General features: G+C 47.9%; 2 protein-coding genes and 1 long non-coding RNA gene across 6 annotated transcripts in view; 1 reads left to right on the top strand and 2 right to left on the bottom strand.

Annotated features, from left to right (window-relative positions):
• Positions 1-13,032, bottom strand: part of CC2D1B (coiled-coil and C2 domain containing 1B) — a 21,814-nt gene extending 8,782 nt beyond the window's left edge. Inside the window, exons 1-21 of one of the 2 annotated variants that reach the window (XM_070368065.1) lie at positions 12,894-13,032; positions 11,233-11,319; positions 9,643-9,787; positions 8,491-8,594; positions 7,992-8,150; positions 7,428-7,553; positions 7,073-7,232; positions 6,710-6,891; positions 6,478-6,553; positions 6,270-6,380; positions 6,061-6,191; positions 5,776-5,848; positions 5,434-5,570; positions 4,891-5,008; positions 4,636-4,808; positions 4,121-4,246; positions 1,381-1,439; positions 1,181-1,297; positions 729-802; positions 532-590; positions 286-337 (exon numbers count right to left, since the gene is read on the bottom strand). In XM_070368065.1, coding sequence (XP_070224166.1) covers positions 286-337; positions 532-590; positions 729-802; positions 1,181-1,297; positions 1,381-1,439; positions 4,121-4,246; positions 4,636-4,808; positions 4,891-5,008; positions 5,434-5,570; positions 5,776-5,848; positions 6,061-6,191; positions 6,270-6,380; positions 6,478-6,553; positions 6,710-6,891; positions 7,073-7,232; positions 7,428-7,553; positions 7,992-8,150; positions 8,491-8,594; positions 9,643-9,787; positions 11,233-11,298 — 2,248 coding nt within the window. In that variant the 5' untranslated portion in view covers positions 11,299-11,319; positions 12,894-13,032. The remainder of the gene's footprint in view (positions 1-285; positions 338-531; positions 591-728; positions 803-1,180; positions 1,298-1,380; positions 1,440-4,120; positions 4,247-4,635; positions 4,809-4,890; positions 5,009-5,433; positions 5,571-5,775; positions 5,849-6,060; positions 6,192-6,269; positions 6,381-6,477; positions 6,554-6,709; positions 6,892-7,072; positions 7,233-7,427; positions 7,554-7,991; positions 8,151-8,490; positions 8,595-9,642; positions 9,788-11,232; positions 11,320-12,893) is intronic. The other variant, XM_070368064.1, reaches the window with a different exon arrangement.
• Positions 13,014-25,025, top strand: LOC138987249 (uncharacterized). 2 transcript variants are annotated; one of them, XR_011463721.1, is made up of 4 exons: positions 13,014-13,137; positions 18,622-18,730; positions 20,193-23,179; positions 24,900-25,025. It is a non-coding gene; the product is annotated as an uncharacterized lncRNA (long non-coding RNA). The 2 variants fall into 2 exon arrangements; XR_011463720.1 differs by having other exon boundaries at positions 18,622-18,816.
• Positions 16,235-25,126, bottom strand: part of ORC1 (origin recognition complex subunit 1) — a 37,394-nt gene continuing 28,502 nt past the window's right edge. Inside the window, exons 14-18 of one of the 2 annotated variants that reach the window (XM_070368063.1) lie at positions 24,977-25,126; positions 24,171-24,290; positions 19,653-19,822; positions 18,598-18,685; positions 16,235-16,798 (exon numbers count right to left, since the gene is read on the bottom strand). In XM_070368063.1, coding sequence (XP_070224164.1) covers positions 16,604-16,798; positions 18,598-18,685; positions 19,653-19,822; positions 24,171-24,290; positions 24,977-25,126 — 723 coding nt within the window. In that variant the 3' untranslated portion in view covers positions 16,235-16,603. The remainder of the gene's footprint in view (positions 16,799-18,597; positions 18,686-19,652; positions 19,823-24,170; positions 24,291-24,976) is intronic. The other variant, XM_070368062.1, reaches the window with a different exon arrangement.

Raw genomic sequence — 25,126 nt, 5'->3', positions numbered from 1 at the left:
GGACAGTTGTTAGATGCAGATCATATCAAAATGGGAGTCAGGATTCCTGGCCTCAAGTCCCATTTCCACCACCTCTTTGCTTTAAGGCCCTAGCCAAATCCCTTTACCTCTCTGAGCTTCAGCTTCCCCAACTACATTCGAGAAGTAGTAGTAATACCTGCCTTCATCTCCCAAGATAAGTAGACCAAGTAAGATAATAGATCTGAAAGTACTCTGGACACAAGTGCTGCACACAGGTATCAGAGGGGGAGGGGAGGAGGAAGCAGCCCTCCTGTAGGTCCTCACCTGGAGAGTTTGTGTTTTTCACCACAGCTGTTTTGTTTTTTTGAGCCTGGTCCTGAAGCAGTGAGAAGAGAGAAGTCAGGACAGCTTGAAAAAAACAGAGATACAGGCCCAGGAGCTCTGGTTTACATCAGTGCTGAGGGAAGGGACCCCTAAAGGGGATGAGACCAAGGGATGGGGAGAAAAAGAGCACAGGGCCTTGGAAGGGAAGATGGAGCTCACAGGACCCTACTGCTACTGGAACCTCACCGAATTAGGGTAGTGGAACTCAAACCGCACAAAAGCATCCAAGTCGTCAGGGGTCACCCCTAGGAAGGAGGAGGACGAGTCAGGGTCACAGGGAGTAGCCAGGAGCCCCAGCACTTGACGCAGAGGGAGAGCCAGTGCCTCCTACTGGCCAGGGCTGGAGTGTCTGGACAAGAGAGCAGGGGTGGCCCCAGGGCTACCTGGAGGGGCTGGGAGGTTCATTCCCCGGACAACAATCAGATGCATTTCTGTGCTGTTGAGTTCTGCAAAGATCCTAGAGCCAGGAAGCAAGGAAAGCAAAGTGAAGGAGAGCAGTGGGAAAAGGTTCCTTCTTCCAATGCCTGCCTATCCAGCTGGGTGGCGGCCAAGAGGAGGGTGGGCCCAGGGAGGCAAAACCTGTCTGAGTCTGAGCAGCAGAGCTGGAGTGAAGGCTTCGGTCTGTGACCCTAGTACAGGGCTCCTGCCCCAGCGACCACACAGCTCCGAGCCCCTCCTCACGAGCAGGCACCACGTCCTGCCCCTCTCCAGCCCCAGGGCCTATGTCAGGGCCAAGCCTGAGCAGCCTCACTCAAGGGGCCCAAGTCTCCACCCCTGGCTCCCAGCCTCTTGCCCAGTTCTGCATGGAGCCACGGTCTCCCTCAGGCTTTGGCACCTCACAGTCTGGAATGTCTTCAGCTCAAAGTGGTGGCTGGGAGGGTCCAGGCCTTGAGCCTGGGCCAGCTGCAGGATCTCAAGCTGCTGCTTGCGGTCTTGAGCAAGCTTCTCAAACCTGACAGGAAAAGGTGTGCACGTCAGCACAGCAGCGCTCACTTCCTGCTTCCTACCACAGCTCTGGCCCAGCCCTGCACTTACCGTGTGGTCTCGGCCACGTTGCCCTGGTGCATGAACTGCTTGGAGAACAGCAGACACTTCTGAAAACGGGGGTTCAGAGTGACTCCGGGGTCCAGAACAGGACCCAGCTAAGTTGGCCTTCAAGGCCTGACTTCTGAAAGCCCCAACCTTCTGTAGCCTCCCCCTCTCCTTCTCCAACATAATAACCCAAGGTCACTGTTCCCAAGTCCCACTGCACTAAGTTTTTGCTGTTTCCTCGACTGGGGATAGCCATTCCCCCAAATTCCCTTAGCACATTCCTCTTCTTCCTCATCACTTTATTTTTTATTTTTTTTTTAATTTTTTATTCCTTTATTTCTCATGTGTTCCCCATCCTGAACCCTCCTCCCTCCTCCCTCCCCATACCATCCCTCTGGGTCGTCCCAGTGCACCAGCCCCAAGCATCCAGCATCGTGCATTGAACCTGGACTGGCATCTCGTTTCATACATGACATTTCACATGTTTCAATGCCATTCTCCCAAATCTTCCCACCCTCTCCCTCTCCTAGAGTCCATAAGCCTGTTCTATAGATCAGTGTCTCTTTTGCTGTCTCGTATACAGGGTTATCATTACCATCTTTCTAAATTCCATATATATCCGTTAGTATACTGTATTGGTGTTTTTCCTTCTGGCTTACTTCACTCTGTATAATAGGCTCCAGTTTCACCCACCTCATTAGAACTGATTCAAATGTATTCTTTTTAATGGCTGAGTAATACTCCATTGTGTATATGTACCACAGCTTTCTTATCCATTCATCTGCTGATGGACATCTAGGTTGCTTCCATGTCCTGGCTATTATAAACAGTGCTGCGATGAACATTGGGGTACACGTGTCTCTTTCCCTTCTGGTTTCCTCAGTGTGTATGCCCAGCAGTGGGATTGCTGGATCATAAGGCAGTTCTATTTCCAGTTTTTTAAGGAATCGCCACACTGTTCTCCATAGTGGCTGTACTAGTTTGCATTCCCACCAACAGTGTAAGAGGGTTCCCTTTTCTCCACACCCTCTCCAGCATTTATTATTTGTAGACTTTTGGATCGCAGCCATTCTGACTGGTGTGAAATGGTATCTCATAGTGGTTTTGATTTGCATTTCTCTGATAATGAGTGATGTTGAGCATCTTTTCATGTGTTTGTTAGCCATCTGTATGTCTTCTTTGGAGAAATGTCTATTTAGATCTTTGGCCCATTTTGGGTCTAAATGTCTATTTAGATCTGTGGCCCATTGCTGGCCCACAGCAGTCAGAGCAGAAAAAGAAATAAAAGGAATCCAAATTGGAAAAGAAGAAGTAAAACTCTCACTATTTGCAGATGACATGATCCTCTACATAGAAAACCCTAAAGACTCCACCAGAAAATTACTAGAACTAATCAATGATTATAGTAAAGTTGCAGGATATAAAATCAACACACAGAAATCCCTTGCATTCCTATACACTAATAATGAGAAAACAGAGAAATTAAGGAAACAATTCCATTCACCATTGCAACGAAAAGAATAAAATACTTAGGAATATATCTACCTAAAGAAACTAAAGACCTATATATAGAAAAACTATAAAACACTGGTGAAAGAAATCAAAGAGGACACTAATAGATGGAGAAATATACCATGTTCATGGATTGGAAGAATCAATATAGTGAAAATGAGTATACTACCCAAAGCAATTTATAGATTCAATGCAATCCCTATCAAGCTACCAACAGTATTCTTCACAGAGCTAGAACAAATAATTTCACAATTTGTATGGAAATACAAAAAACCTCGAATAGCCAAAGCGATCTTGAGAAAGAAAAATGGAACTGGAGGAATCAACCTACCTGACTTCAGGCTCTACTACAAAGCCACAGTTATCAAGACAGTATGGTACTGGCACAAAGACAGAAATATAGATCAATGGAACAAAATAGAAAGCCCAGAGATAAATCCATGCACATATGGACACCTTATCTTTGACAAAGGAGGCAAGAATATACAATGGATTAAAGACAATCTCTTTAACAAGTGGTGCTGGGAAATCTGGTCAACCACTTGTAAAAGAATGAAACTAGAACACTTTCTAACACCATATACAAAAAAAATAAACTCAAAATGGATTAAAGATCTCAACGTAAGACCAGAAACTATAAAACTCCTAGAGGAGAACATAGGCAAAACACTCTCTGACATACATCACAGCAGGATCCTCTATGACCCACCTCCCAGAATATTGGAAATAAAAGCAAAAATAAACAAATGGGACCTAATTAAACTTAAAAGCTTCTGCACATCAAAGGAAACTATTAGCAAGGTGAAAAGACAGCCTTCAGAATGGGAGAAAATAATAGCAAATGAAGCAACCGACAAACAACTAATCTAAAAAATATACAAGCAACTCCTACAGCTCAACTCCAGAAAAATAAATGACCCAATCCTCATCACTTTAGCAACCAGACTTGCAGGCAGCCATTCAGATAGATACACCGAAATATACAAATACTCCTCAAACATGTCTTTCTCCCATCTTCAAGGTAATTCCCCCTCCACTCTGTTGTTTGAAATTCATAGCCTGGCAAGAGGGGTAGTAATCATCCTATTTTACAGATAAGGAAAATGTGGTTTAGAGAAGAGAAATTCCTTACCCAAGATCTCACAAGCCAGTAAGGTGAAGAGCTAGAATCGGAACCCTATCTTGCCTTTCGCCAAGAAGAGGCTATGGGCACTGCAAGGGGAGGACTGACCTCATGTTGCTCCAGAAGCATTTTCTGTAGCTGGGCATACACCTCCTCAGCCTTCTGAGAGAGTCGCAGGTCCTCATGGTGGATCAGGATGAAGTCACTCTCCTCATCCGTTAAGGGTGAAGGTACCTGTCCAGGTCACAAGGCCCCTCAGGGGCCCTCAAGAGTCAAATTACTCCTCTACTGAGCCAAACAGACCAGAAATCTAAACTAAATGTTTCTCCAGCTTTCAGCAGCCTCAAGTGATGGGAACTCATTGCCTGCCATCCTATCCCAGTGTAATGCTCTGTTTTTCACTGGCCTTGCCCGGCCTGGTCACCTCTCACCACAGGCGGGCCCCCGGGGCTCTCTTGAGGTCATGGGACAGGGAGACATATAAGCAAAAGAGTTCTCAGCTGTCATCACATCCTATTGAAGTCCCCCCTCCTCCAAGCAACCTTGTTCACAGTCCTGCTCATCAAGACTGCCACCCACCTCTCTGCCCGAGAAGTCCTGCTGCTTAACCAGGCGACACTCACCTTGGAGAGGTCCACAGGGCGGCCAGCTCGCACCTGGGTGATCTGAGCCTCGAGGGATTTGGCCACCCGCAGATGGGCTTTGGCCTGCTCCAGGTCTCGGCCACGCTTGGCCTGTAGGGCTGCCCGCTGGTACTGCAGTTTCCGTGCCTCCAGCAGGGCCAGCTGCTCTCGTGCTGGAGGGAGGGGACACAGGTGAGAGCCACACCGCCTCTCACTACAGCCTTCCCTCCTCCATCCCTCTTCTCCCCAACTCACCAGATGGACTCAGCACCTCCTTAGAACTCGAGGTCTTGGGCTCAGGCAGGGACCGCGAAGAAGGGGCGAGAGGCTGTGCTGGCTTCTTGGCCACTGGGGCCTGGGCTGGGGGCTCATCCTGCAGGTGCCCAGGAGGCTGTCACAGGGGTTCTGTTCCCCACCCTGGCCATGGCAGCTCCCTGACTCAGGCTCTCTTTGTAACACTGTACTACTCTCTGTGTGACCTGAGATGAATGGCTTTCTCTCATGGACCCTAGAGAATCTTAGAACCAGAAGTCTCAAAAGTTCTCTGCACTAACCTCCCAATGTGAGAGAGGAGGGGAAAGGGGACTGAACTGGGCTCTGAAGTCAGAAAGACCTTGGTCTGAATCCAGCTCTGTTAATTACCAGCTGGGTGCCCTGGCCCAAGTATTTTCCTCTATAAAATAAAAGCAAAAATATCTACCTTGCTGGGCTTGTTAGTACGGACACCAATGTCTGGGTTTACCCCTCATCGGCTGTTTCCCCCTACCAGTCCCTGGAGTCGTGAGCCCTCAGCCAAACCTTGTTGTTATCCTCCTCTTCCTCTACTGGGGCTGTATCTTCTGCGGAGGCCAGTTTCTGGGCAGCTGCTAAAGTAGCTGCCATCATATCCTCCTCAGTAGCCACGGTGGGCTCCAGGCCAGGTATAGGGGGGAATCCTGCAGGAGAGAGACACTGGGAGAGGGTTCAGGGAGCCTTGAGGATGCATCAGGCTGCTGTGGGTCCTACTGGGGTCTTCCTGGGCATGGCTGGGATGGGTAGTTCCCCCAGGGTAGAGGCTGATGTGTGAGAAATCATTTCTCCCTCCCCTCCATCCTGCTCAGAGAAAAAACCTCATGAGCCCCCAGGCCAAACCCCACTTACCTGGAGGAACAGGTAACTCGGCAAAGTCAACTTTCCGTCCCGCCCGGTGGGCTCGAATGGCATCTTGATATTGCTGCAAGAGAAGGGAGGGAGGGACCTATGGTGGGCAGCGGTCATAGGCTCCACTCAGGCAAGAGGCAGGAAGAGGAAGATGAAGACAGCAGCCCCAGGAGGAAGGAGAGCCCTGAGACAGCAAGAGCTCCAGAGACACACAGACAAGATGAAGACTCAAAGACCAGGGAGCAGACGGACAGCAGCTGGTCAAGGAGGCAGGCTGTAGCCCACCTTGGCAATGCGCTCGTGCATCCGGGCCTTGCGCTCATCCCCACTGCCCCGCGCTTGGGTGCCTGCCTCGCGGTACTTGTTCAGCCTCTGCTGCAGGGCATCCAGCACTGTCTGTGGCTCAGCAGGGGCCACTTGAAAGGAGAAAGGAGACAGTATTAGCTCTGCCTGCCTCCCCCCAGGTCCCCACTCCACAGTGTCCCCAGGCCTACCCGGGGCTGCTGGGATGTCAGAGGCCATCACTGGGTGCATTCGCTCCACTGCCGGGGGTGCATCTGAGGGCGCTGTGGGGGCTTGGGAAGCCTGTGGAAGGGGCTTCAGGTCTGGGGAATCCAGAGCACAGGTGTAGGTATGGGTAGGCGTGCTTGGCCAGCCCCAGCCCTAGCCTGAGCAGGCTGCCCCCACCACCCTGATACTGACCCTCTGGTGATGGGGGCATGGCACTCAGGTCCACAGGCTGCCCCTTCTCCAGGGCCTCCAGGACAGCAGCAAATCTCTGTGGTAGGAACAAGGCGGGAACATAAGCCAGGGAACCCCAAGGATCTGGGCTGAAAAGCCCCCGCAGACCAGTCTCACTGAAGCTTGGCCGGGTCACCGCTCACAGCTGTGAAATGAGGGGCTGGACACAGGGCCTCCGAACCCGATGCCATACCTTCCCAACCCTCATGAGCTCTCGGGCACGGTCTAGGTCTCCAGCCCGCTTGGCATTCAGAGCAGCCACTTTGTACTCTCTCTGCCGGGCCAACAGCAGGGCCCGTGGGTCCAGGTCTGAGTCGGGTGGGGCAGAAATACCAGGGCTGCCCAAGAGGCTTGTCTCAGGCTGGGAGGGGTTATCTATGGAGAAACAAAAGAAAATATCAAGGTCAAAGAAGGTTTCCAGTGCCTCCAGGTCTGGCCAGCCCGAGAATGTCTTACGGAAGTTGTGACTGATGGCCACAGACAACGGCAGGATGGGGAGGCAGGCCACGGGCCCTGACCTTGGGAACTAGGCCAGGACCTGACTGTCTCCAGATACCTGGCTCCACGGAGGGGGCAGCTGGGGGTTCTGCTTCAGGGCTCCTGTTAGTTGTTTCCTGGAGGACCAGGGGCCTCCTGCCCAAGGCCACTGGAGGCGGGATCTCATCCTCACTGATCTTTTTGCCTTTCCTCACAGCAGCCAGCTGGGACTCCAGTGTCTGAGAGAGAAAAGAACCAGAAACCTAGCCAGCCACCATGGACTGCAGCCTGCTCAGACAGGCCAGGGGTCCTTCACCTCCACATTCTGGTGGAGTGGCTTCCCCTCTGCTGGACCAAGCTCCTCTGGTGCTTCACCCTTCACTACCCTCAGCCTCACTCCTCCCAGCACTGGTGCCCAGCCGAGCCCAACGCACCTTCAGGCCTCGCTCACAGCGCCTGGCTTTGGCCGCTTCACCTGCCTCCTTAGCACTGGCCGCGGCCTCCTGGTAGTTGCGGATCCGATCCTCCAGCAGGGCCTGCAGCCCCCGGGGCCCTCCAGCCTGTGAATACTTCAGTTCAGGGCCTGGCCACTCCAGGGCTAGGCCCCTGCCACTCCCTCCTTGCAAGGAAGCTGCCCCAGAACACGAAGCACCTGGATTCAAGGAGAAGGAGGGCCTAAAAGCCTCAAGGTGGGGGACAAAGACTCAATGGAGAGGTCAGAGGCCATGTCAGAGGCAGACACAGAGGTCCAGACAATCTGTGGAGGCCGGGAAATGGCTGTGGGGGGTGGTATGGGAGAACAGAGAGGCCTTTCAGGCCGGCAGCCACCAAGGAGTTTCTCGTGCTCAGTCTCGGCTTGGGGCAGCTGCTGGAGGAGGGTGCTGGAAAGGGTTATTACTGCAGCGTTCCTAGACAAGCTGTGCTCCACATGTGTTCTACACGGGCATATAGGCACAGAGGACACAGCCAAAGGCACACTGGAGACCTCCAGAACCTACCTGAGCTGCGGGGACTGGAGCTGTCAAGAGAGCTGCTTGCACCAGAGGTTCAACGTTTTCCTGTTCCTTCTCCTCCTCAGGGCCACCCAGGCTGGCTGTCTCATCACCATCCAGGGCCCCAGCCTCCTCATCTGTACCCAGGACCTCCTGCAGCTCCGTCTGGGGAGACACAGATCCCAAGAGTTGGGAGCCTCATGATCATACCCACAACAGGACCTGAGAATAAAGGACACTCCTCCAGCTGTATTTCCAAGCATCACTCACTGTGCCTGAAAATCCCCTTTACCAGAACACTCCTACATCCTTCCAATCTGATCAGGGACAGCCCCCAAAACAGTGAAGCCTCTGGAACTGAGAATCCCCAAGTACAGAGCTCAGATGTCAGGACAAGGGCCCAGGAAAGGCAAGGCACTGGCTCAACATCAGCACAAGAGGGACAGACCCAGGCCTCCTCCACAGCTTGACCGCAGAGCCCCCGACACCAGCCTGGCAGACGCACCAGCAAGTCTGCATCCTCCTCCAGCCCTTCCTCCTCTTCCTCTTCTTCCACATCCTGCATGCAGTCTGCTGCCAACTTCTCGATGTGGGCCATAGGCAGGGGGGCTGGGGGAAGAGGGTCACAGAGGGTCAGAGCAACAGAAAAGGTTCCCGAGGAGTAGAGGATGGTCTTCAGTCCACTGCACTGGCAGATACACCCAGGTAGCTTCCTTCCACAGCCACAGTCCCACCTCCGCAGGGAAACTTTTCTAGGCCCTCCAACTGGCATCAGGCTATTGCCTTCTCAGCCCTTTTACTATGGCAGTTATTCACAGACATAGCCATCCGTTCCCCCTAGCCACCTTTCATACATGAAGATTTTTAACATCTGAGCTTCCCAATGATTCCACAAAATAGGGAATACTAGGAATTCCCTGGCAGTCCAGTGGTTAGAACTCTGCACTTTCACGTCTGAGGATCCAGCCAGGGAATTAAGATCAGATATGCCGTGCAGCACAGGTACCACTCCCCCCGCCCCAAAAGTAATATTATCCCCATTTTACATATGAATAAACTGAGAACTTTATTAATTTTCCTAACATTGCAATCTTAGGAAATAGCAGAGCCAAGATTCAAACCCAGGCTCATCAAACCCAAAGCAGGTTTGCACTGAGAGAGAAGTGATGGCTATGGTTCTCCCAGACCAGTCAGTCCCTTCAGGGTCCTCTCCTTGCCCTTGGCTCAGGGACATGTGGGATGGGAGATGGCTTTCTCTGAGGGCTCCTGGTTCCCTCTGGCCTCCCCCACAAGGCTTCAGGTCTCTGTCCTCTTCAAGCTGGGCAGGAAGATACCACTTATTTGTTCATTTGATACAATTTCTGCGCACTCATTGTGTGACCGATTCAGTCTGTGCTGAGTCCCTAGCCTATACCAGGCTCAGAGACTCCAACTGTCCAAAGGGAGAGGATGCAACCCAGGAAGGAGTGAGCTCCCCACATACAACACACAGGCAAGTGAGCAGAACAAGATGGCCTCTCAAAGGGAATGCTGCAGAAGGGACAGGAATACCAGAAGGACCAGGTGATCTGGGCGGCTCCCCGTAGCTGTGAACAAAGGCCTGTCCAACCACCTGCCTGAGCCCACCTGGTCCCAGCACCAACTGTGGCAAACTCACCCTGCCCCTTGGGTGCTGGTTTCCTGCCTGTGGTCCCTGCTTCCCCAGTGAGGGCCAGCAACTCTGCCTCCAAGTCCCCGTCGTCTTCAGCCTCCTCCACCCCCAGCAGCACGTCCTCGGGGCTGAACTCCACGAAGAGCCCGAGCTGAGAGCAGAGAAGGTTTCTATGAACCATACAATGAGGAGAGAGTAGAGACTGGCCCAGGAGTCAATCCACAGGAGCCAAGCGGCTCCCTGTGGGGCCTAATGTGCAGAAAGGGAAACTACAGCCTTCCCTGGGACACTTATCTCCCTGGAGACTCTACAAAGGACCCAATAAGATCACACTGCCATTACTACTACTAACAATAACAGAACCAGCTGCCAGGCAGGGTACCTGGCAGCCTACGTGACTATCTTAGTTAATCTTCAAAATCCTGAGGTAGATCCTATTTCCTTTTAAATTGTGGTAAAACACATGTAACATGAAAATTACCATCTTAACCATTTTTAAGTGTAGAGTTCAGTGGCATTAAATACATTCACACTGTTGCATAACTATTATCACCATCTTGCAAAACTGAAACTCTACACCCATTAAACAATTTCATTGCTCCTCCTCCCACCCCCAGGGTAACCACTACTCTACTCTCTGTCTATGAGTTTGACTTGGAGAAGGCAATGGCAACCCACGCCAGTACTCTTGCCTGGAAAATCCCATGGACAGAGGAGCCTGGTGGGCTGCAGTCCATGGGGTCGCGAAGAGTCGGGCACGACCGAGCAACTTTACTTTCACTTTTCACTTTCATGCACTGGAGAAGGAAATGGCAACCCACTCCAGTGTTCTTGCCTGGAGAATCCTAGGGATGGGGGAGCCTGGTGGGCTGCCGTCTATGGGGTCACACAGAGTTGGACACGACTGAAGTGACTTAGCAGCAGCATACTACCTAAAGTGGGTCCTATTTTTATCTCCATGTTCAGATGAAACTGAGACAGCCCTGTAAGTGTGGCAGGGTTAGAATTTAAAATAAGATCTTAAGGGATTTCCCTGGCTGTTCAATGATTAAGACTCCGTGCTTCTACTTCAAGGGGAGTAGGTGTGATCCCTGGTCAGGAAACTATAATAACATGCCACAAGGTGCAGCCAAAAAATTTTAAAAATAAATAAAATAAATGAGGTCTTGTGACTTGAGTCTATGCCCTTTATCCTACCACCACCCTTACCTGCTTCTTTTAAGACAGTAACAATAGGCTAAGAAGTCTCAAATTTGGGCCCGAAAGAAATAAAGGGAGAAAGTGAGCAGGCAGATCCAATGAAAACACCCCAAATTTTGGTGGTTCCTGAACTCTCTGGGTCGTTCACATGGAGATGGCCATTGTAGAAGGAAGCCTGGGTTGAAACACAAGAGGGTTCAGGCCTTAGCTTCCACATGTGTGTGGCAGGGGCTGGTCCAGAGGGTCTCCATGGGTTCTGCCAGCTTCAGGAGGCATGGCTCAAAGTCACTAGACTTAACAAGGAAACCACAAAGGTGATCCAGTTTGCCCAAATTGTCAGAGACCCTTATCCTCAGACTGACTCAGAAGTGAACGTGAAGGAGACTATATCCATACCTGCTTGGCAGCTGCCACACCCTGGCCACTGGCCTGAGGGCCCTTCCGAGGTCTTGGCCCTGGCATCTTGGCAGCCTGGATACCTGTCTAGTGGGGAGTGGAAGAAACTCAGACTGGAGTAGCTTACAAGCCCGGCCCTCCAACAGGTGTGGTTAGTAAACTCCCAATTCAGAGAAAGAAGTCAATGCTTAATACGCTTAACATCCAAGGCTGAAATACCTAAGCTGGAAGTACAGCACTGAAGCAAGCAACAGAGAAGATGGAAGGGAGGGGACCACCTAGTAATACCGTTAAGAGGGGAGAGTGGACACAATCAAAAGTCACTGAACTGATTTAATCTGGATTAAACCCAAGAGGTTGAGTGGTGAGTGGCCTAAGAAGGCAGATCAGGGACATTAACTCCAGGTACAAGGAGGGTGTAAAGCTTGGCAGGATTCAGAAAGGCTCTAAAACTGTGCTGTTAAGCATGGTTGCCCTATGTGGCTGCTGATACTTAAATTTAATCAAGTTAAAGTTTCTGTCCCTCAGTTAGTGGCTACCATGGGCCAGCACAAATAATGAACATTTTCATTACTGCACCAAGTTCTACTGGACAGTTCTGCTCTGGAGAAATCTGACTTGGTATTCTAGTTCTCTCCGAGGTCTCACAACCATTCACTGGACCTACTATATGAGACCTTGTGCTAGGCACCCGGAGGGCAGGAGTGAATGTGACATACCCTCAGCTCTCAACGAACATTCACAAGGTGGAGAGCCCCTCACCACTGGACAAAACCCAAACAGGGATGTGCCAGGCGCCGCGCCTGCCCAGGGCCGGCCCTTATCCAGCAGAGAGAGAAAAGGCTTCTTGGAGAAGGTGATGCCTGTGCTGAGTCACGAACATGTTAAAGGGGAGGAAGGGGAACAGGATTCCAAACATAGCGAACAACCTGATAATGGTTCTGAGGTGACAATAGCTTGACTTGCACAGGGAAACTAAACTGGGATTAGTGCGGCATACAGTGTGAGACAAGCGAAGCTGAAAATGTTAGCAAGGGGCAAATGAGAAAAACTCTGAAGCCTAAAGCAGTTTGGGCACGGTTCTGAAGGCAAAGGACTTGAGGGGATGAAGTCGGCGATTCAGAAACATGCCCCCTGGCTGCAGAAAGGACGGAAGGAGGGAGAACGCAGGCTGGAAGCCGTCTCGACACCGAGGATCGTGAATCGGTCCCGGCGAAAAGGGGAGAGGCTGAGGGACCGTGGGGGCCGTGTTGGGGAGGGAGAGAAGTGGACCGATTCCAGAGTTAGAGGGGTACCACCAGCAGGACTCGGAGATTAACTGGCTGTGCGCCCACTGGAGGAGGCGCTCAGAGTGACTCCAAGGCATCAGATTTCAGTGGCTTGGGTGTACGGCGGGTGGTCAACTGAACGGGGGACACGAAGTGAGTGGGTCGGCGAGACCCGCCAAGTCTGCGGCTCCGGGGGCACCCGACTGGGAGCAGTGGTGCTGGACCCAGACGCAGGCTCTGGAGAGAGGAGGGCAGGGAGTGCGCAGGGGAGGCGAAGCCGGGAACCCCACTCCCGCGGCAGGACGCGCCGCCCTGCCCAGCCCTGCCCTGCCGCCTCCATCTCCCCCGCCGTCCCCTCCTCTTCCCTCGCCAGAGGGCGGGTTCGCGGCATACCTCGCGGCGGATCCGATACCGACCCGGGCCTTCTCCCTCCCGGTACCGCCCAGGCCTCCCGCGGCCCCCGGGCCGCCAAGGCAGCCGTGACAGGAAGCGCCCCGGCGGGAGACGCCTCGCGCCCTAACACGTGACTCCACGGCCGGTGCGGCGCGTATCACGCATGCGCAAGGCGAGGCGGGCGTGGCGCTCCTACAGGTGACTCCAAGGGTGGAGTTCTCAGCGCGCAGGCGCCTTCGGGCAGGTAACGCGAAGTTCTCTGGGAGGGTCTTTGGGCCGTTCCACGTTGTTCCTCATCTGGAGCAAATACAGCAGCCTCGCCGTCTGTACTAGCCCATTTACAGGTTTCCCGCCAACCTTCCTCCGTCACTCCCATTCCAAGGTTGCTTGGGTGCTCTCTCACCTATCTAGCTTCAAGTCCACATCTCGCCCCTGTCGGCGAGGCGGGGAGAGTGGTTGCGGCCGCCGCCCTATAGGAGTGATTTCTCTGCCTTACCATCTCTTTCAGTGTCCTTTATAATTTGAGTCTCTAGGGACAGAAGCTCACAGATTCCTCTTAATCTTGCAGCATCTAAAGGTACCTTTTCTAATCAGAAGGCGGGTTTAATCTTTAATATATGAGAGGCAGTACTCATCGCACCTCTTTATAAAGTCACTTCAGACAGTTTAATACCAAGTTCTTACTCTCCTACCCTGCAAGCCAATGCAATGTATGGGTGGGTGGGGGAGAGAAATTACCACCTGGAACCTTGCAAATCGTTTCCTCTTGCCTGTTTCCTAAACTTCTGAATTATCTTCCCGTCCTTACTTCTTTTTGGTGGTTTCTCCGAGGAAGAGACAGTCTTTACTATTTTATATTTTTAAAAACCCAGCTTTAATTGGCATACCGTTTGGCATGCAGGATCTTAGTTTCTTGATCAGGGTACCGCTGCAATGGAAGTGCAGTCAGTCTTAAGCACTGAACCATCAGGGAATTCCCCATCTTTATTGTTTTAAAATGGAAATTTCAGGGAATCCCCCCTCGCAGTTCAGAGGTTAAGACTAACACTTTTTTTCTTGGCTACCCCGTGTGGCTTGTGGGATCTTGGTTGCTGCACCAAACCTGGGCCCTCCGCAGTGAGATCCCACAAGCCACACGGGGTAGCCAAGAAAAAAAGTGTTAGAAGTAAATAAAGTGGAAATTTCACTCCCATATTTCATTAAATTTGAAAATATTTTACAATGAAATATTTAAGACATTAAAAAATGGACAATATTTAACATTCACTAGAATGCAAGCTACTTAAAAGAAGTTTTTGTGTTTTAAGTTATATCTAGAGCAGTGCATGGTACATAGTAGGTACTCAACGGTTTCTATTTCTTGTGTGAGTTAAATACATGGGCACTTAAGTTTGAGAAATATAGTTGAAGCCACCCGTCCACCTCTCATGTTGCAACCCTTTCCCAAACAGATACCCACTCTCCTAATTTTGGAGTTTATTATTCCTGAGCATTACTATTGCTAGTAGACATACTGTAATATGTTTTGCTAGCTTTAACATTGTATCCTTATCACTGCCTGCACATATTTTTCCTTAACTCCTTTTTATACTCAACCTTGGTTTTAAGCTTCATCCATTGATCTTACTTTTCATTTCTGTATGATATCTCATAGTATGAAAATAATTCATTTTTCTAATGGCTTGCCATTACAGTGCTATGGGTGTTCTTATACATTCCTTGTGTATGTTTCTCTAGGGTGTATTTCTAGCAGTGGAACTGCTGGCTAATAGGATTTTATAGACTAAATATTACCAAATCATCCCCAATGCGGTTGTCCTAGTTCACACTTGTATCAAAGAGGCATTTGGGTTCTGCTGCTGCTAAGTCACTTCAGTCGTGTCCGACTCTGTGTGACCCCATAGACAGCAGCCCACCAGGGTCCCTCGTCCCTGGGATTCTCCAGGCAAGAACACTGGAGTGGGTTGCCATTTCCTTCTCCAATGCGTAAAAGTGAAAGTGAAGTCGCTCAGTCGTGTCCGACTCTTAGCGACCCCATGGACTGCAGCCTACCAGGCTCCTCCGTCCATGGGATTTTCTAGGCGAGAGTACTGGTGTGGGGTGCCATTGCCTTCTCCCATTTGGGTTCTAATTGTTCCATATCACCATGGAAAGATGTTTTAATAGATACAAACGTGTTTTGACTTGCAGGCATCTTTTACTACGTTTCTAATTTGTCGGCCATTCATATTTCTTATTCTGTGGATGCCTTATTTACCCATTTCCCCTTTTTCTTATTGTAAAATACTTTATTCTGATACTGACCCTTAGTCCATTACATGCAGTTTTAAATATATGCATGTCTATTAGTTGCAGATGTTATATTTCACTCAGTGCCTTATCATGATTCTCCTCAGAATGAGGACGTTCTTCTACACAACCACAATAATTTGTCACACACATAAAACTTGACATTTACATAATCCTATTACCTAATATGAATATAGTCCATAATAATGCTTATAACTGTATTAAATGTCTTAAATCCATGACCCAAAGTCCTTACATTTACTTAGCTGTTTAGCTCTTTTTATTAGGTAAGTTTTGATTTACCTGATATTTCTTTTTAGCAGTAGGTTTCTGGCAGGACTATGACACGGATGATGTGTTTTCCTCAGGACCTGACATGAGGCTTTTAGATGTCAGTTTGTTCAGTTGTTGGTTTATCAGAGTTAACTTGCAAAGTTATACAAAAAACCCTACCAAGATTTTAATTGGAATTTATTTATATTTAGATTAATTGAGATTAATTATCTCTTTATTATTAATGATTTATTCCTAGGTTCCTTAATTTTTTAGGCCATCTAAGTAATTTTTAAAGATTTTTTTATGATAGATGGTACCTTTTTAAAAATTCCATTTTCTAGTTATTTGTTGCTAGAGATTATTTAGGGAGAGGGCAATGGCACCCCACTCCAGTACTGTTGCCTGGAAAATCCCATGGGTGGAGGAGCCTGGTAGGGTGCAGTCCATGGGGTCGCTAAGAGTTGGACATGACTGAGCGACTTCACTTTCACTTTCCACTTTCATACATTGGAGAAGGAAATGGCAACCCACTCCAGTGTTATTGCCTGGAGAATCCCATGGATGGAGAAGCCTGGTAGGCTGCAGTCCATGGGGTTGCACAGAGTCGGACATGACTGAAGCGACTTAGCAGCAGCAGCAGCAGCAGCAGGGATTATTTATTACTGATATTATTTCCAACAGTTCTTTTTTATACACTAAGTATGTTACGCTCACATTGTTCAAAAGTTATAAGAAACATAATGACATACAGTGAAAGTCTTCCTCTAACCCTGAAGGTAGCCATCTCAGAGGCAACCAATATAGCTAATTCCTTACTCTCCTGGAACTATTTTATATAGATACAGTAACTGTGTGCATGTATTTATATACATGCTATGTTACCATTAAATAAATGGCAGGGCTACCAACAGAAATAAAAGCCAGAGAGAGGGCCTACTGTAGGAAGGACAGTGTGTGGTTTTATAATTTGATATTTATGATGACTGTAAAACTTCCCAAACACCCCGGAAAAAGTAAATGATTTAATGGAAAATCCCAAAATACATGACAGCCATTTCCACACTTTGCTACAATGATTCCATGTGCTTAGAAAAAGGAAATAGGGCTTCTTAAAAACAGATCACAGTCCTTCCTTGTGAAGCCCTTCACTCCTCTTTCAGAGCATACAGCACATCATCCTGGCTGACGTTGAGCCGCACCCGACGGAGCACGTCATTCCTGCTAGGCTCCACAAGGAGGAGACGGCACGCGCCCAGGCGAGAGCACACCGCCATTGTCTCCGACATGGTGGGGTACGGGAGGCCCTCCATCCTGCACAGCGCCACGTGCTGAATGTATACCTAGAAACAAAAAGCAAACTTGAGGTCAGCTAGTCATAAGGGTAGTCCTGTATCCAATCATTATTTCTTTGGGGAAACTGAGACACTTCTTTTCCAGGATACTCAGGACCCCAGAAGGGAACCAAGGGGTGGCCCACTGGGTTGAAAAGACAGGGACAGAATGTAGTACTGGCCTCAGGATCAGAAAATAGCAGGTCTGAACCCTGGTTCTACCAATTACCTAAATAAGCAAACTGGGCCAGTTATTTCACTTTTTAAGCTTCAGTTTTATCTAATAAATATATGACATTCCTCATGAGTTAATAGATATGAAATGCCTAGTAACTGTCACAGCTGTACAAACAGTCCTCATCTCCAGGGGCTGATGGTTCCAGTTGAGAGTGTCATAATTCAAGTCAAATTTTGCTATACGGGCATTTTTCCTTGGCAGAAACAGTGAGCAGGTGCCCAGGTATGACCCTTGGAAAAGTCAAAAGTCCAGAGAGAATACAGGACACTCTGCAGAAGAGCTGTCTCAGGCTTTAGAAAACCAGTAACAGGCAAAACATGATTAGTAACTAAATATTTAAAAACAGAATTCAGGACTTCCTGGCGGTTCAGAAAGAGCCCACCTGCCAACGCAGGGGACACGGGTTCGATCCCTGGTTCAGAAAGATTCCCCATGCCTCAGGGCAGCTAAGCCCAGGCACCACAACTGCTGAGCCTGCAGACCGAGAGCCTGTGCTCTGCAGCAGAAGAAGCTGCCACAATGAGGAGCCCGAGCCCCGCAACAAAGAGTAGCCCCTGCTCGCTGCAAGAGAAAACCCGAGAGTGGCAACGAAGACCCAGAGCAGCCAAACATAAATAAATGAAGAAAAGCTGGAAGGAAATGTTCTCCTGACTTCTCTATTTATCTAAAACATACTCATACACACAGACATACAAACTGCTGGGTATACACTCAAACATCTTTGGTAATTCATCTTCAAAGGCAGCCCAGTACCTATGCGCACCAGTTTCAAACATACCTTGCCTCCGCCAGTGCCCAGCAGCCAACTTAGAACTGGTGCAGACCAGGGGAATCAACTGTTTAATTAAAACAAAGCACAGCGAGGGCCTGAGGCAGGTGTTGACACGATGTTATTTCTGCCCAGTGCTCTGAATGTCAAACTGAAGAAATTCAATGAAGCACCGGTAAATGGCAGGAGTGACTGCCATTTACTCTCTTAAGATAGCCAAAATGCCTTGTCATCTAATTAGTGACTCACATGAATGGATGAAAGAGATTCTCACTGTCTCTACCTACTATCCATCGAAACCACAGCCAAGGGAATGGGCTTGGCAGAATCAGCGGGGTATGAAGACCCTACTGAACTTGACTCTAGTGGGGCCAGGTGCAGAGACATGACAGGTGTAGCATAAGTAGGAGGCCCCCGGCTCATTAAGGCAGGAGCCCTGATGATTCCTTTACTTGAGATAATTGAAATTATGCTCAGAGCATTTGGACTGGTCTTTGTGATTTGTTTTTAAACAAGGCTTGTTCTAAGAGCCATGCCTCCCACCATACCATAAACTGTATCGGGGCAGTAACTTTTGTTCATCTGTGAATCTCCGACTTGCATAGAAGTATCTGGCACATAGTAAAGCTTCAATCTCATATGCAGAAATCATTTGCTGTAGGTCTCTTCTCAGGCAATTCAATATGGTTTTATTTTATTTTCAATATACCAGGCTCAATAAAAATGAGCTGGTTTGATATTCCCACATATTTTAAAGGCACCAGACCAAAATCTAGGGTTTTTGAAAAACAGATCAATCACCTGTTGAAATGTTGCTTCCTCCAGTCCTGATCGACGGAACTCTGCAAGGATGGCTCTCAGGAAGCTCTGTTCCAGAATGGAGGAATTTCTTAAAGAAAATGAGGAAATGTGAATTCTCCGAAGTGGCTGCACAGTAAGTCCCCTACATGTGAACCTTCAAAGATACGAACGTACATCTGGTTCCAGCAAGGAACCAGAACCTGTGCCGTCAACCTCAGGGTGAGTGAAGTGGCAGCGTGCCCTCCATCTCCTATTGCTGATGATCCTTTAGCTCTACCGTCCCCCACCGCCTCTCCCCGCTCCAGTCAGTAAGTCTTCCTGCCTGTTCCCTGGTTGCCAGCTCCCGTATGCCAGGTGTTGAGCTACACTGTATACTTTCATAAGATGAAAAAATGTTTTCCTTCTTTTGTGTTGTTGTTTTTTATGTATTACTTACATGAAAATATTATAAACCTATTACAGTACAGTACTGTATAGCCAATTGTGTTAGTTGGGTACCTAGGCTAACTTCGTTGGACTTATGAACGCACTCTCAGAACGGAACTCATTTGTATGTAGGGGACTTCCTGTACCACCAACCTGGACAAAAGTCAAAGATATTCTGTGTCTTTAGAGAAGAGACAGGAAAAAACTTGGAACTGTCTCCTCCTGTGTTCCTATATTATTTGGCAAGGATTCCCCTCCCCGCCCCACCAAAGTCTCAAAATGATATGAAAAATACCACTTTGGAAGTGTGGGAACACAGCAAGTATATCTGGACATGTACCAGCACTCCCATTACATGGCTGAGTACATCATTCAAAGTCAGAGAATAGCTACTTGAATCATATTTCCACAGCACTTTACTTCATAAACACCTATAGTGTAACTCAATATATCATACTAGGATTACATTTCTGTCTCTCTGACTAGACTATGCCCCTTAAGAAAAAGAACAGCATTGTCAGTAAATGTAGGTTGAATGAGTAAAAGCTTTGAAAGGAAAACATGCTTCCATGGCCCTCTTCAGTGGTCCTCCGAGGGAGGTTGAGAGTCGGGAGGCAGAAGGGTCTTACTTGATGGCAGTGATATATGATGATGAAAACATCTCATCTATGGCTTCTAGTAAATGGGCTGTAGTAACCAGGCCAGGGGAGTCGGGCTTCTGGCAGGAGAACTCACAGATCTCTGTCGCACGCCTACAAATGTCCAGGCAGCGTCGTGCATCTCCAGAGAGGGCTGCGACCTACAAGAGGCAATATTTTATTCCTTGAGATCCCCTTGTCATCTCAGTCCATGAGAAAAACCAACTGATTCTGTGTTCAGCTAAAAAGGAAGGTAGGGGGACTTTCCTGGTGGTTCAGTGGTTACGACTTCACCTTCCGATGCATGGGCTGAGTGTTTGATCCCTGGTCAGGGAGTTAAGATCCCACATACCTCTTGGGCATGGAACAGAAGCAAAACTGCAACAAATTCAATAAAGACAAATGGACTTAAGCCTGAAATTAAGTACTTAGCCCTTGCCGGGAACGTGGTAGGAGCCTAGTTACACTGTAAATTATCATACTGTATCTGGAACTCTTCCCTGAGTCCACACCTTTGTCTTGGCTTTACAGATAATTCCAGAATGGAAAAGGCAGAAATTCTCAGCTGTATTTAATAATAGAGAAATGAAGAAATCTATAAGAAGAGACCCTTGGCCCAAGATTATTATTGAACCATCTGGAAAAAGAAGGGTCTCTTCCTTGCATAAAGAGAAAAAGCCAAGAGACCAAAGTGGAGCCTATTTTGCCACAGCCTGAGGCTCATAGCACGTGGTCAGTTTTGGAAACCACCTGGCCAATGGCTAAATGAACCAGAATCAAGAGGGAATGAAGCCATGAAACTGGAGGACCCAGAGGAAGCCGTGATTCGATGCATCAGACCAGCCCCCGTTCCAGCAGCTGTACTTCTGTGCCTGCCCTTCCATGTGCACTGGGGCCGAGGGGCTCCTGGGCCCCCTCCAGGGGAAGCCTTGCATTTTAAATTGCACTGAGGGAACTCTTGGACTCAGCACTGTCTGCAGGGACCTGTTTCTATATTCCCAGTGCTTTCCAGCAATGCTGTCATTTGCCTAACAACCACTGCAGGCAATGACATCCTGTCTGATGGTATCCCCAAAAAACTATTTTCTTCCAAAATTTATACAACATCAGGTCTCAAAAAGCAAACTGCAGGGATTTCTCTGGTGGTCCAGTGGCTAAAACTCTGTGGTCCCAATGCAGGGAGCCCGGGGTTCCACCTCTGGTTGCGGAACTAGATCCCACATGCCATAGCTAAGTGTTCACATGTTGCAAGTAAAGATCCTGTGCACTACAACGAAGAGGCAGCACCACCAAATAAACAAATAAATATTGAAACAAATCAAAAACAAAGTGATAAGATTAAAAAACAGAATCGCAAACTATATAGGTATACACACATACACCAAATTAGGACATTAAAAAGAGTTATTTCTGGGAAGTGGGATTATAGGAGTTTTTATATGTTTTCTATTTCTGTTTTCAAAATTCAACTATGAGACATTCAAAATACTTTGGGGTCACTTTTCCAGTGACCCCAGACAGAAATACGAACAGCAGTGTATATTATTCCCTCCTTCTACTTTTCCATATTCAGCTGGTGAGGATGTCCTATGGGTGTTTCCTCCCTATCTTTCCTCCTTCCTTCATGTGAAGTAGCTCCATACAGTGGATAATAGCAGGGACTCAAGGGCTGCTGCAGAGGCCTAGAATCAGAGTGGGCAGGGGACCCTGGGAAGCAAGAAAACACCCAAAGCAGTTCCCCCTCCAAGGGCATGAGTCTTGGTGACCATAAGCACTCTTTTTGACTGCTGCTGGTGTGAGGGAGTCAAAAGAAAAAGCTGGGGCCACCAAACATGGAATCTGAGAAGACCTTGCATAAACTTGGGGTCCAGACACTACACCCCCAGTATGAGGGTGAGTGACTCTTCATTCAGAAGGGATGGCAAGAAAAATGGCCTGTGTGACTTTGGTATTAGGGGGGAGTGTAAGGCAACTCTTTGCAACTACAAGCCCTCATGTGGATCTGCAGCCCGAATTTATGTTGTGTCTCCTAAAAACCCTCAGTGGAGAATTTTGTTTAAAAATGGCCCCAGTTGGCAGTGCCCCTTGGTAACTGACAGAAGCACAAAACGAACTAAATGAATTCAAGTTCAACCCAGGCCTCCGTCAACTTCCAGATAAAGCTCTAAGGAGCAAAACACAAAAAAAACAAGGAAACAAGGCCATATAGACATGGCTTTGTTTATAGAAGTAATAGAAGTAAACTCACAAAGACATCAGATATCATAACTACAAGATAAACAATATAGGTATGTTTCTTTTTATGTTAAGGAACAAAAAAGAGGTTTGAAATTACAGGCAAGAGTTTTGGGTAAAAACAGCAGCCAAATTTGAAGCCTTCTGAAACAGTATTTAAAGACCAAGAACCCTAAATAAGCAAGCAACTGGAGAGCAGTAAACAATATAATTCTGAAAGTTAGAAAGAGGTGGCAGGGTAGTAGTGGTTGACTTAGCTGACTGTAGAAAGCCCTGTCCTAAATCAATAGTGAGGAATCCAAGAACAAACCTAAAGCTACACTAAAAATCTTCAAAACACACAAATTGTTAGTGGTACTGGAACTGGGGGTAAAGGGGGAACTTTGTCTAAAATGAGGAGGACTGGTTGAAAGTTAAGAAACTGATGCCCTAGATTAGGAGTCAAACTATGGCCTGCCACATGTTTTTGTAAATAAAGTTTTATTGGAACACAGCTTTGCACATTTGTTTACGTGGCTGCTTTCACAATATAAGGGCAGGACTGAATAGTGGTAACAGACCATTATGGCCCACAAAACCTAAAACATTTACTACTGGCCATTCACGAAGTCTGCTGACCCTTGCCTAGGCCTCCCCCCATTTCATGCTGTTGGGTGAACATGAGAGCAACTGAGGGCTCTGTGAGAAAATGTTATGCCTTGGTAGTTTGTGCTGTTTCCATAAAACTCTCTGCCCTGGAGATTATCCCACTTATACCACGGCAGGAAACCAGAAATTTATTCTCAAGGAAAGAAAGTTTATCCACCTGGAACACTAGCAATTGTTGCCAAGAAGGGGATGTCCTTTACTAAATATAGACAGTTACTATTTGCATACTGAATTTGAAGACCTCCACCCTCCCTGACTCCAGCCCACCTCCCCTGGTCAAAGGAAGAAAACCTCGAATAAGTAGGATGGTACATAAAAGGACCGTTCAGAGGAGGGAAAAGAACTTTCAGAAAGTGTATGACTGCAGGGGTAGAATTGATGCTTTTGAACTGTGGTGCTGGAGAAGACTCTTGAGAGTCCCTTGGACAGAAAGGAGATCAAACCAGTCAATCCTAAAAGAAATCAGTCCTGAATATTCGTTGGAAGGACTGATGCTGAAGTTCCAATATTTTGGCTATCTGATGCAAAGAACTGACTCATTGGAAAAGACCCTGATGCTGGGAAAGACTGAAGGCAGGAGCAGAAGGGAACCACAGAGGATGAGATGGTTGGATGGCATCACCAATGCTATGGACGTGAGTTTGAGCAAGCTCTGGGAATTGGTGATGCACAGGGAAGCCTGCCGTGCTGCAGTCCTTGGGTTCGCAAAGAGTAGGACACGACTGAGCGACTGAACTTAGCTGAGGGGTGGAGAAACTCTACCCAATAGAGGGGGTAGAGAGTAACTTTGAGGTTCTCTCTCCTGGAAAGCATAGCTTGGAGACAAACACCATATCTGGCTCTCTGCTGACCCTAATACTTAACAGAGTGCATAGCTCTGAGCACATGTTTTAGACAAGTGTTGCTGCTATAGCCATTCAGAATTCACATTGTTTCTGGCAAGAAACTAGACAGAAGCTTACAATTCTTTTAGGTGCTCAAATACTGTGGCCGTGTGGTTTCTTTTGTTTAGCCCCAGGTAGACGTTTAACCTGCTTTGTTCCTCAGCAGCCTCGGAGAACTCTTTAGTGGAATCTCAGTTGGCATTCTCCCAGTGCGCCTCAAGTGGGAGAATGCCACACGTCATACCCACCACAGAGCATGCACCCTGCTAGGCACATTACAGACATGGTCTCATTTAATTCCCACAATGACCCTATGACATAGCTATTATCATTCCCATTTTTCAGAAGAAAACCGGAGCCCAGAAGTTTTAAAGTAACTTTTCTATAACTTGCTACATACCTATTAGTGTTCAAACCAGGTTTGTCTACCTCATTGACTATGTTGCTCTTCTAATCATACAAAACACTCTGAATCAATTAATCTTCGTGTGTGTATATATATATATACACACACATATATATATATATAAAAGCCCATCATACTCAGAACCTTTTAATAATTAATCATACAATAAGAAGCTTAAGGAATTTTTCAGAATTTTGTTTCTATTTTCTGGAATTTGTTTTTAGAGGACTTCCTAATTTTTTCTTCACCTCCAAAGCACCCAGCCTAGGGCCTGACATGGGCAGGTAGTCAGCAAACACTGTCAGTGTGGCCACAGGCGCCCCAAAGGCAACTCACCTTCCTGGCTACCAGCTGGATGGCATCATCCTCAAAAGCCTTTACGTGTCTGAGTCGGGACAATAGGATCTGCCGCAGCTGGCTGTGAGTATAAGGCTGGAAGCACATCCTGGTTAGACCCTGGGGAGCCAAGGCGACAGAGGAACAAGTTCATGGATTTCCCACTCAGGACAGTCCTGGTGGAAAGCCACTTGCAAATCCCCCAAACCAAGTCTCAGATAACAATTTACACATTTCATCCCAGGACTACCACTGCTTCCTGCTCCTTTTGTTACTGACAATGGCCGGTGGGACCCTGTAGGGCAGTAGTTCTCAACAATTTTTTCATTTAGTTTAAAAGAAACTTTTATTCTACCGGAATCATTTACTAGTAGATCTGAGCAGAGGTGCTCTCATTAGAGCTAGAGGGAGGATTTTTGGCTCTGTAACATCGGCTGAGCTTCTGGTTTCACTTCTCCTGAACCACAAGGTCCACAAGGCCAGAGACCGGGTCTGCCCTGTTCACTGCCACATTCCATGCATCTATCACTGCCTGCCAAGGGGTAAGCACTTAATTTTTCTTTTAAATAATTAAACCTTTAGTGCTCTGTGCAGTTTGAGTGCAGAGGTAGTAGAACCCCAAGAAGATACATTTGCAGAAAACCATGCAATGGTGACATATTTAATTCTAATATAGAAATTACCAGAATTTCAGAAATAACATTTCTTCCTTTTCCCCATCTATTTTAGATTCCTATGTATTCATTTTTGCAGAACTCCTTGGCCCAGCTTCTGGGACTATAAGAACAGCTCGAGAATGGCCCTACCAGTCGGCTGGACACCCGGTTCATCATGATGCGCTCTGGCAGATCCATGGTGTTAGCAATGGTCAGGACCACAAGGCGGGCCTCCTTGTGAGTGGGCCAGTCAAAGAGATTGTACATTACGTCTTGTTTCTGGGTCCACAGAAGGTCAAG

Source organism: Bos mutus, chromosome 3 (genome assembly GCF_027580195.1).
Source record: "Bos mutus isolate GX-2022 chromosome 3, NWIPB_WYAK_1.1, whole genome shotgun sequence".
Lineage (NCBI taxonomy): Eukaryota > Metazoa > Chordata > Mammalia > Artiodactyla > Bovidae > Bos > Bos mutus.
This window is presented reverse-complemented; position numbering and strand designations above follow the sequence as displayed.